Raw genomic sequence first — 12,220 nt, forward strand, 5'->3', positions numbered from 1 at the left:
TGCCCTCAGGGAGAATACTTTTCTCATCAGTCCATCAGCCTTGAAGAGGCAGTGAAAAACAGGAATAACTGTAGACCTTGAAGATAACTTTCTTTTCTTGGGCTGGTGGGTGGCTTTCCAGGTGAAGTGAAATTCACAATTACTGCTGAGGCCAAACTGGGTACTGGAGGTGCAGGAAATGGAACATCCCAAGAAGACGAGACAATTCACAGGGACACTCTGATTAAAACTCTACTTGTTGAGGTATGGTAGGAAATCTGCATGTGCTTACTGCTTTGTGGAAACTTATTCAATTCCTATAGCTGTGTGTTAGGAGCAGTTATCTGGTGTGAGGAGGCAAGGCAGCTGACACAGAGCTGTGTACAGAAGGTTCCTCCAAGTGAAAATGAGTGTAAATCACAGTGATCTGTAGTGTTCACTGTCTCCTCCTGTCACTGTCTCCTTCCTAAAGACCACAAATATTCCTGACCTGTTATTCCACTGATGTCAATATAGATGTAGCTAGATGGGGATTACTGTGCCTTACCTGTAAATGCCTTTCATCTTTGACTATAATACTGGGGGACCTTGGTGGATGGAAAGGATTTATCTGTAATATCATAAAACAGCAACAACAGAGCTGGACATCATCCTCCTCAGAGGCTGGAAATGTCTATTTTATAACCGCTTTCTAGGATAGAAGTTTCTCTGGATAAAGCAGAGATAAAACAGTGTTGGGTAAAACAGAGTGGGAGGACCATGGATCAAGAGATAGGTGGAGATATTCCACTATTTTAGTGGAGATAGCACATGACTGGGTATAAAATATGCAGTCTGGATAGCCACACACTGTTTTGCACTATTAACTTGTTCACGGTTTCATGGTGATGTTCAACACTTTTCTTTCTCTTCTTTATCACTTCTTGCAATCAAAAAGCCTGAAGGTGTTAAAAAGGAATTGACTCAGAGCTCGCTCGTCTGTACAAGAGGTAAGTTCAGTCATTCATTTCAGAGGGCTAGGGGAGCTTCTTCATTGTCCTGTAGATATTGTTCTACTAAATCAGAGACCCTTCTAGGGGGGGTAAAAAGGTCTCAGGGTCAAGGTGCTGGACTATAATTCAAGATTTTCAGAGAAACTGTTGATTCTTTGGATTACTGTCTTCAACAGTTTCTTCACCCAGACTGCAAATCATAACAGTCACTGTAGTAATGCTTCCAAAATGAAGACTTCTGGAAAAAAGATTACTTTACAAATTCTTCTTGTTATAATTTCTCATCAGGTGGAGTGACTTCTGAATCAGTCTCTCTCAGCCTGCCAAGGAACATAGTAGAGGGATCAGCTAGAGCTTATTTTTCTGTCATTGGTAAGTTTAGCACTTATATTAACAACAGCATTTCTCTTGTGCTGCACCAAGTCCCACCACGCATACATATACAAAACTAACAAGAAGTTAAGGAGTCACTTAATCGTGCTTTTAGAGAAAATATTTCCTACTTTGCAGAATGGGTATGAAAGACAAAAGTTGATCAGAAATCTCTCGTACTCTACAAAGAGAGGATAAATTGTCAAGTTACTTCAATTTATGATAGGGTGAGTGTAAGGGGTGCTAATATTATGTAGTACAGCCTCTGTAGCCCATCAGCACTGTACCCCAAACCTCATTCTCACTTAAAAAAACAACAGAACAAAAAACTCCCCAGAAAAACGAACAAACAAACAAAGGTTTCTCCTAAGGTACGTCTTTTGTTACCGTGATTACTCTATACTGGTCATTGCCCTTAGGTTCATAATAAAGTAATGTAAAGCAATGTATAATAAAACCATGTTTGAACTGAGCTAACTATTTATATCTTTCATTCTCCAGGAGACATTTTAGGAACAGCCTTGAAGAACATGGAGAACCTTCTCAATATGCCTTATGGCTGTGGAGAACAGAACATGGCCTTGTTCACTCCCAACATTTATGCCCTGGATTATCTAAATAAGACTGGGCAGCTGACTGAAGAAATTAGAGTCAAGGGCACTAGATATTTATCCACAGGTGAGAGTCTTTCAGATTCTTCCATCTAATACTATGATTGTGTGCATTACACTCTAAAGCTCTACACTGATCCCTGAATTCTAGCACCACCTCTATTGCTTAGGAGCAGGCACCTCAATGCAGCAGGTTGTACTTCCAGAAGCAAAAGCAGATAGAATTCATAGTTGCTTACATTATTTACCAGGCATATATTACTTAATATTAAATGCAAAAGTCTTGGTGCTTCAGCCGAATAAACAGCAAAACTAGTCCTTTTTGTGTTATTAGAAAACATGTTGCTTTATTGTGTTTTCAGGATACCAGAAACAGCTATCATACAAACACCGAGATGGATCCTACAGCTCTTTTGGGGCACAAGATGGGGAAGGGAATGTATGGTAAGTGATGAACCTTTCTATTTCCATAGCAGAGGATCTGCAGGCTTTGAAAAATCATTGAAGTATTAAGTGATTTTTATTTTTAATAGTCTAAATGGGCACACATTAACTTGGATCTCACAGTAAAGGATAGATTAATAAACAGGAGAGAGTCTAACAAAAGGATGACAGGATGATTGGGGGTTGGAGTACACAGTGCTGAAGTTACTGAGTTTGTTCAACCTCTAGTAGAGGAGAAATAGGCAACCTAGGTAAAGCTTTTTACTACTTAGATGGGAGCAGTATAAAGAAAGACTCAGCTTGTTGTTAGGGTCTCACAGAGTGGGGATAAGAGTTTATCCTTATTCAAGTTGCAACAGGATAAACTCCAGCTAGGCAGACAGGTAAAAAAATATCTTCCCCAGCAGAATGCTGCAACACAGAACCAATGCACAGAGAGGATATGGATATCTTTATCCCTGGAGATTTCTCATAACACGACCAGACAAGAGACTAAGCAAGCTGAATGTGCTTTGAAGATGGTACTAGTTGAAGCAGCAAGTTGTTGAACTGGAGATTTCCAGAGGTCCCTTACTGCCTAATTTATTTCATAATTCTATTAAGATTAGAAAATACTATGATCTATCATCAAACTGTGTCTATACCTTACACAGCTCTGAATTAAAGGTTTCAGCACAGTAATGGAGAAACCTCAGGTCACTTTTTAATACCAGGATTTTAGCTAACTTATTTATTTAAAACTTACAAAACATTTGTTTCTTTTAACTCAGAAATTATGGAGTTCATCTTAGGTAATTTTCTGTGCCTGTGTGGTCAAGCCATTATCCCTGAAGATATTTAAAAGATGTGTAGACATATATTAGGGACATGGTATAGTGGTGGAATTGGCAGTGCTGGGTTAACAGCTGAACTTTATCATAAAGGTCTTTACCAACCAAAATTATTCTATATCCAATTGCTGGTAAATGTTCTTGGTCTCTTCTTACCTGTTTTGTGTTGCTGCTTCACCTGCAGGCTCACTGCCTTTGTGTACAAGTCATTTGCACAAGCCAGACGATACATCTACATTGACAACAACGTGCAGTCTCAAGCTTTGATCTGGCTGGCAAGCAAGCAGAAATCAGATGGGTGCTTTGAAAACAGTGGGTCACATTTCAACAACGCCTTGAAGGTAAATATGGAGACAAGTATAGCCCCAAACTTCCAGTCCTGCCATTGGGGTTGATTTGCATCATTTCTGCCAAACACAAGCTTATCACTAAACCCTTATTCTTCTTAGGACAGTGTCTTGCACTATGTCTCTACTATACAAGCAGGTCATGGTTCTCGTGTCTGCTATTGATGATAGGTTAGGAACAAGTAGAACTCAGTCAGAAGTCTCTGGTTTTATTTTTCAGCACTGCATTACATGTTCAGCCACAGGCCACAATGTGCATTGCATATGTGCAAAAGCCAACAAAATGCATGAAATAATTTTGGCTTTATCCTGAAAGAACTTGATTTTTCTTGTTCCTGTACACACAGGAAGACAGAAAATGCTTCTGGTCTCAAAACTACCTGGTACCTGAACTATGAATTAATTCATATTTTGTTTCTTTCTAAGACATTTGTACTGACCATTTCTTTCATTATGTTTTCTTCAGGGTGGAGAAAAAGGGGAATACTCTCTCACGGCTTACATTGTGGCAGCATTGCTGGAGGCTGGACACTCTATTGAGGTAGGTATCTGATGCTCTTATAGTTTGCTAGTCTGATTAGCCATATGTCAAACAGTGCACAAGTCATAGTCCATTGTACTCTTCAACAATGTCACAAATACTGATTGTGGGACAGTAGGGTCAGCCAAAGAAAATCTGTTTCCAGAAGCCTGCAGTTGTCATAAGCATTTTTAAACAAGCAAATGGGTATTAACACCCATCTGGGATAGCCTGCATCATCCTGAAGTCTCACTACACTTCACATAGCTCTGTAAAAATTATCCACATTTACAGCTAAAGCAACCAAGGGACAAAGTGTTCACCTGCCTAAAGATCATCTTGCACGTCAGGAAAAGAAACAGTACTCTGTTCATCCTGCCATGCTCCCTTTAAATATATGCAGAAAGAAGGCTGCACCACTGGAAGGGCATTTTTTACAGGATACACACTGAAGACCCTTAAATGTCCCATGTTTTGTGTATATCTTTAGCATGAAGGGTCAGTGAAAGCAGCTTAAGCAGTGATGGACATGTTTAGGAGAAGATGAGATTTAAATCCAAGTACCAGAAAACTACTATGTTCTGCATTACTAGGATCCAGTGGTTCAGAATGGCATGCAATGTTTGGAAACTGCATTTGGCAATGGAGTCCATGACCTGTACAGCCAGGCCCTCTTTGCCTATGCTTATCGCTTAACTGAGAAAGAGAGAAGATGCCAGTTCCTCCTTGAGAACCTGGACAAAACAGCTAGCAGAGATGGTGAGTGCATTATGCTCATGACACCATCAATGCAGCTGATGGAATGGCTTGTGGTATGAAGTAAGCTGCTCTGATGTACAGTTTTCTTATTCACGCTGTTGCCTTCCCATTTCATGCCTGCTATGCTACTGAATTTATCTCTATGAATTTCTCTGTCTGTCTATTTTGATTCTGAACTCTGGCCCAATTTTCCTAGAATTATGATATAATATAGCTTGTCAGAGACCCTTTGAAGTCTCCAGTCCAAGGCAGTGGAAGATTCCACCTTGTTTTCCTGTTAGCCTTCTCTTCAACAGGCTGAATTAGCCCAGCTCCATAGATTATGTCATGTGCTCCAGTCTGTGACTGCCTTAGCTGCAGTGCCTTCTCTTCAACATCACTTTGACATATGCATGCCCCTTTTTGTTAATTCCCTTTCCATCTCTTCCTGTTTTCTTTTCCATCCTGGAACTAAAACTTATTCTATTGAGGACACTGAGGGCTAAAAATCTTTGGGGTGATGGGAGAGAGGGAATTTTTTGCCTATCCTCCATGTGATACAACAGTGAAGTAAACAGCAAATAATTTTTCCATGCTTTTTATGTCCTATTTTTCTGTTTTCAGGTGGTTCAATTCATTGGCAGAGAGAAAATAAGCCACCAGCAGAACGTTTGCATACCTTCTATTCCCGTGCCCCTTCTGCTGAAATTGAAACAACAAGTTACGTACTCCTGACTTTGCTCAAGAAAGACAAACTCACTCCAGAAGACTTATCCTACACTTCTCGCATTGTGCAGTGGCTTGTCAAACAACAGAATCCATATGGTGGTTTCTCTTCCAGCCAGGTAACAACTGGGTGTGGTAAACAGAAAGCTTCTAGGAGCAGTCCAACCTGCAAGCTGGATCTCAGTAGTATGACATATCTTCCTGATTACATATTCATATGAACAATATTTGGAAAATGATGCTTGCATATGAACAATATTTTTAAAATGATGCTTTATGAATCTCCTTTTCAGGACATATCAAGCTCTTCATGGGTAGCTTCATACATATATCAGTTTTAGGAACTGGCAATTTACACGAGTTTCAAATTAGCAATAGACAGAAGGCACGATTGACACAGCAATATCCCAGGTTTTCTGGGATAATTAAAATCTATTGCCCCAGTACTACTATCTTGCCTCCTTAGCTCATTACAAAGTCCCCTTCCTCCCCAACCCTGGCCACCCATTTAGAAGCAGTGGAAAAGCATTTGGGAAATGGGTGCTGTGCTAACCAATTGCACCATCTGGAGATGGGTATCTGTCTAATTAGGATTCATGTTGATCTTTTCAGGACACCGTTGTTGCTCTCCAAGCTTTAGCCCAGTATGGATATCTCATCTTCTCTAAGAAAAATAATAACACAGTAAAAGTCAGCTCCCTGGAGACTTTGCAGGTGAATGACAAGAACCGCTTCTTACTGCAGCAGGCTTCCTTACCATCAATTCCAGGGAATTACAGTGTGGAAGTGAATGGCACTGGCTGTGTCTATCTGCAGGTAAGCAAGCTGGAAACTCAGCATCACCTCTCTGAGAGCTAAGCAGGGGATCCTCCCTACCTCATCCCCCTCCATACCTTATGCCAAAGCCACAGAACCCTGTAAATGTGCAACAATTTCACACTTCCTATCTGTTTTAGACCACCCTGAGATACAACGTCCATTTGCCAAAAGAAACTGCAGGATTTTCTCTCTCTGTGAGGCAGGCCAATGTATCCTGTTCAAGCAACTTCCCACCAAAGTTTGACCTTGTTCTCTCTGCCAGGTAACTTCTTCTTACTGACTACCCTTATTTACCTACCCTCTTGCATTCACAGTTTGGTAAAACATCCAAGGAAGGAATTAAGTACGGGCAGTTAACTGCTACTGTGCAGCTGCAGGAAGAAAACCAGGATCGTTGGGAGCTGAAAGCCATTCACTGGCCTCTTTTCCATTTGTAGATTAAACTAACAGAACTTTTCTCATTTTAGTTACACAGGAAACCGCAATGTCTCCAACATGGCTATTATTGATGTGAAGATGCTTTCAGGTTTTGTTCCTGTAGGATCTTCCATAAAAAAGGTAAAGAACGGGATCAAAGTAAATGGTAAACCCTGAAAATACAGTGAGTTGATAAAAATTGTCTCTAATGAGCAAATTGGAACCTCACAGGAGTTCTGTGAAGTCCCTGTCACATAGCCTTCTGTCACACACTCTGTGTGTCAGACTGGCAGCTGTTTATCTGTTGAAGATAAACCTTAGGAGTTGACAAGTCCAATAGCCCAGCAGAGGTGAGACTGCTGCAGCTTCCTGTCCCCAGGTCTAGCAAAAAGGAAGGCTGAACATGTATTCCCAGAAGGCAGACACTATACATATGCACACACATATATACATATATACATATGTACATATGCACATATATAGAGGTGTACATGGCTGGCCACACAGATCAGCAGGGACAGAAAAGACTTCACTCACACTTAGCCTGTTCCCTTTTCTGGATGATTAGACTGAAATCTCATTTGTGGAAACGAAAGGATATACATATATATATATATATACCATAGAATATCAGGTCGGAAGGGACCTCAAGGATCAACCCCTCCAATATTATTGTTTATATGATATGCCTCAGCACACAATCAAGATGAGACTTAAAACTTCCCAAAGTGGGGGAATCTACCACTTTCCCTGGAAGACCATTCCAATATCTGACTTTCATCATAGTGAAATTTTTTCCTCCCGTGTTAAGTCAGAATATCCACAGGAGATAGACAGGCAGGTAACTTAGACACACACACGCATGCAAGTACACAACGTGGATCCCTCTGGTGGCTGAGCTCAGATACTCGGTCTGCCCAGCATCTGCTTGGGATCCTTGTTCTGTACAGTTGCTGGCACCTGGATGTATGCACCCTCGAGGCTGCAGCCCCACTTTAGTGGCTGGAACTGAGCACCCACTCGTGCATAGTGTGTACCTCCAGTAAAAAGCCTTCAAAATGCAGCCTCTGCAGCAGCTGAGCTTGCATACCCTGATCTTCTAGCTGCCTCACACAGGCAAATACGTGCACACAAACACACACACAAATGAGCCTCCCCTAGCTAGTTCAGCCCAATGGCCTGGCCAATATCTGTTCCCAAGGCTTTATAGTCTCTCTAGAAACAGGGCTGGACCTCCTGGTCCCTCCTGTGGCCAGCTGAAATGCTCTGATATCTTCAATATTTGACCCAGACTCATACCTGGCTCAATAGGCACTTCTATCTACTTCTCTTTTTATATATGTGGAAAAAATAGCTTTTTTAAACACATAGAATACTTTATTTTTGTGTATTTTTTATAGTAAATTAATTTTGCTCTTTTTTCTTTTTTTTCCTTTTTTTTTTTTTTTTTTTTAAATTTTTTTAAATGGCTGTCAAGCAACCTGCTTAGGTGCAGCCATCCCCCATTTTCCTATTTTCTCCATCCTTTTATCCCATTTTCCCACCCTTTTTCTTCTCCATCAGGCTTCGTCCCTCCCTTTGTTACCTCTGGTTCCTCCCCTCAACATCTTCTTTCTCAGGTGCCAGCATCCCACAGTCAGCCCATGTCCCAGTAGGCAGCATTCCCCTGCAGTCAGTATGGTGATCCAAGGACAGTCACTCCCTTGGGAATGGGTCTGGTCACTGCCCAGTGGCAGACCTGGGGGAGTCAGGTTAGGGTACTCTGATACCCTCTGACCTTGCTGAGGTTACTGAGGCTTTCCCTGCTGCTGTTACTCCTCTGTGGTCTTTTGTGTTTGTGGGGAGGAGACTTTATTTGCACAGCTATGCAGAATCTATGTAGGTATTGCTTATCCTTTACTTTCCAGAAATTTGGTCACAATGATGACAGTTCTGGGAAGAACACTTCCAAGCACTTCATTTCAGTTCCTAGTGCAATTTAGGTTCTGCAAAAGATGCATTATCGTCAATCCATGAGTCTTAATCTTCAAATAGATAAAAAGATGTAATTAAATGTCCATTGAGCTGTTACACTGTTTGGCATCCTGCTCTTCTTTATATATATATATAGTATATATATACACTATACTATATATATGCATACTATATATATATTTATATGTATACACTAGTCACTATATATATATATGTATATACTGTACTACTATACATATATATAGCAGTATATATATGTACTTTATCTATATATACTTAGTATATACTCACTATACTTTAAGCACTTCTATCTACTACTCTATATATATGTGGAAGAAATAGCTTTTTTAACACATAGAATATTTTATTTTTGTGTATTTTTATAGCAAATTAATTTTGCTCATATTTTTTTTAAACTATACATTTTTTAAACTATAGAAAGTGAGTCAGCTCGAGGTGCAGAAGCAGTCGTGCAGTTGTGAATCACACTGAAAGGAGAGCACTTGAGTTAATGATAAGTGTACCACAGAGCACAGCTGAGGAATAAAACTGTTCCTCAGTGTGGTTGCCTTGCGCTGGCAATGTCATGAAGAGGCTCAGTTTGCATTCCTTATTTTGGTCACTAGATGTCATGCGCACAGCACTTCACAAGTATTTTGCTTTCAAAGAGTTACTTGTAAGTCGCCTTGGCAAGTCTCCTATGCTAACATCGCCTATCATTTGCGTTATTTAAAGCTTCAGGAACAGGATTCTGTTGTGAATCGTGTAGACATTAAGAACAACCACATCCTCTTCTACCTCCAGCAGGTAAGGTTTCTTTTTGGTCTTATTAAATTGGAAGTTAAGAACAGCTAAAAGAACAATGTCATTAATAGCAGATTAGCAATGCACATGTTTTAAAAATGTAAAGGGACTGCACTCTTGTTAACATCCAAAATACAAAGGGATAATATATTGGAAAGGGATATATATGTAAAGGGGTATATATTTGTTATTTTTGTGAAGAATGCTTTGTGATTAAATAGCATTTCACAAACGTAGCTAAATTGCATTCCATATTGAAAAATTTCCCAGTCTTCATAATATTCTTCAGCATCTAAGTGATGCTTCTCATCAGTTCACCTGAGAGTGTTTTACAGGGAGTTGGTACCATCCCTTCCCTTTCAGAGAGATTTCTGTATGAAAATATGTCTCATACATCGATGACATTAAAAGGGGGAACAAGAGAGGAAAAAGAAAATCAAACACAAGGGATCTTAAAATACCAAGGGAAGGAAAGAGGAAGGAAAAATAGCTAGAAATAATATCTAGCTCTGAAACACTACTTTTTAATTATTCAGTCTCCAAGGAACTAGTAAGGAAGATTTGAGTATTTGAGTCACCATTCTGGATTCCCAAAGAAGCTGAGGTGCTGAGATGTCAAAAGTTTACTCAGCAGGGAGCCAGTACTACAGAAAGTTCTTCAAAGCCCCTGTCCAGGACTTCATTCCTATAAAGAGGTCAGCAAGATAAAAACAAGGACAAAGAGAGAGGGGCTCACCCCCAGGAATGCAGAAAACTTGAAGATGAGCAAGGAGGAAAGTTTGGGACAACCGGCTGCAAGAGTGTGGGTTGAGGAGCCAAACCACAAGGGAGAATGGGGATTCCAGTTCAATGAGAAAAGCAGGAAGAAGATTTATAGGGATACTAAAGGTGATTTTAGCTGGGAAAAGGCAAGGAAAGAAACCAACAGCGGCTTTCAGGGAGAGGATGAATGCTGATGTGCTGAAAGCTGCAATAGCCAGGGAATAGTTGGGGTAAATGGCAGTGGAAATATGAAGAGGAAGAAACAAAATAGCACACAAAAACAAACAAACAAACAAAAAACAAACAAAAAAACCCCCAAACATATTTAGCAACAGCTTTTAAACAATTATCTGATCTGGCATCAAGTTACAGGAGAGAATTGTAGCATGGCACCGTGTCACCCAGTCTGACCCAGAAATGCAACTATTCAATCTTAGCCTCAAGGATAGATATGAAAAGAAGAAGCCTGATGGATTTTCTTGTCTTGCCAATTCCAGGTCTCCCAGAAGGAAATTAGTTTCTCTTTCAGTGTGGAGCAAAGCCTGCCTGTCTCAGATATCAAACCAGTGCCTGTACATATGTACGATTACTACGAAACAGGTAGGTGACCTCAGTAGGTTGGAACAAAACCTGTAAAATCAAAGTACTGATCTCATCATTTTTAAGGTGTGAACAATGCATTTTCCCTTTCTCTCTGTGTGCAAGCTTCTTTTTTCTGTATTTGCTGACTTTGTTTCTCAGTGGAATCAAATGGATAGAAAGCTAGAAATTATGCTACTTTTGACTGCAAGGCTGCAAAGGGTTTGCAGAACCACAGACATTTTCTGCCTCCCTGTCTCCTCATTTCTTCTTTCATTTCAACATAAAGCACATTAGAATATTTTGTGTCAGGAATTGCTACCCTACAAACTACATTCAGAAAATAGCATGGTTCCACTGTCTTTCTACAATTTGAACACAATGGTTAAAACCCGTAACACAAAGGTGTTCCTGATAAGCCTGAACTGGCTTCTATTGTATTTTTGCTTTATATTGTCATAGCAGGCTGCAGTCAAATAACTGTTACTTTAGTGGAATTTAAATACTTAAGTAGGAATGACAGTCCCACTGAACCCAACAGTAGTTTAAGCATCTAACTAGAAAATCAAGCACCTGGCTACCTTTCTTGATCTGGTCTCAAGGAACCAAAATTACATCAGACATTATTCAATTGTGGGATTTATACTATCAAAACTGTGGCTCAGATTCCCCCATACTTTTCACAAGCTTGGGACAACCTTTGGAAACTGCATCCCACCAGATGAGCAGTAGTATTGAGAGAATTGACCTTGAAGTGAATGTTCTGCCATCTGATCCACATCATGCATGGTCACAGCAATGATGTGTCCCAACAAACATGGCCAAAGGAATGCCTTTGGCTCTGACTTGCACCTCTGCAATTTGGTATCTTGACAACTGAAAGTCTACCACAAAACTATCAAATGTTTTCTGATTCATAATGTGTTAATCACAGGTGCACATGGACTGGGCTCAGAATGATTTCTCACTCTCATGCACAACATTTTCCTCTTTTTTCCAGATGAATATGCTCTTGCAGAATACAAAGCACCCTGCTCCTCAGCTTCCTACTGAAATCGGATATGTGCCTGAAGAGGTAATGATTCAAAAGGTATCAGGCAAGCATTTGTACAGGAAGAAGAGGATTACACACTTGGTTATTTCTGGAAGGGCAGTGAAAAGCATGTAGAAGAATGAGAAATGCACAAATCCCAAATTGCAGTAGATCAGAATGACCCATTCTGGCCCACATTTCAAAAAAGCTTGAGGTCAGTGTGGATCAGAAACTCCAGGCACAGTGTTTTTCCTAATGAGGGAGATACCGTGC

The 12,220-nt window shown here is 40.2% G+C and overlaps 1 protein-coding gene across 1 annotated transcript in view; it reads left to right on the plus strand.

Moving 5' to 3' along the window:
- The window catches only part of LOC103536956 (ovostatin), a 29,984-nt gene extending 18,017 nt beyond the window's left edge, over positions 1 to 11,967 (plus strand). Inside the window, exons 22-36 of the mRNA XM_008503203.2 lie at positions 122 to 243; positions 917 to 968; positions 1,260 to 1,343; positions 1,845 to 2,021; positions 2,317 to 2,398; positions 3,413 to 3,569; positions 4,042 to 4,116; positions 4,689 to 4,854; positions 5,458 to 5,678; positions 6,172 to 6,375; positions 6,516 to 6,640; positions 6,846 to 6,936; positions 9,505 to 9,576; positions 10,833 to 10,935; positions 11,915 to 11,967. Coding sequence (XP_008501425.2) covers positions 122 to 243; positions 917 to 968; positions 1,260 to 1,343; positions 1,845 to 2,021; positions 2,317 to 2,398; positions 3,413 to 3,569; positions 4,042 to 4,116; positions 4,689 to 4,854; positions 5,458 to 5,678; positions 6,172 to 6,375; positions 6,516 to 6,640; positions 6,846 to 6,936; positions 9,505 to 9,576; positions 10,833 to 10,935; positions 11,915 to 11,967 — 1,784 coding nt within the window. The remainder of the gene's footprint in view (positions 1 to 121; positions 244 to 916; positions 969 to 1,259; positions 1,344 to 1,844; positions 2,022 to 2,316; positions 2,399 to 3,412; positions 3,570 to 4,041; positions 4,117 to 4,688; positions 4,855 to 5,457; positions 5,679 to 6,171; positions 6,376 to 6,515; positions 6,641 to 6,845; positions 6,937 to 9,504; positions 9,577 to 10,832; positions 10,936 to 11,914) is intronic.
- Positions 11,968 to 12,220: the final 253 nt, after the last annotated feature.

The sequence above is a fragment of the Calypte anna genome, chromosome 1 (assembly GCF_003957555.1).
Source record: "Calypte anna isolate BGI_N300 chromosome 1, bCalAnn1_v1.p, whole genome shotgun sequence".
NCBI lineage: Eukaryota > Metazoa > Chordata > Aves > Apodiformes > Trochilidae > Calypte > Calypte anna.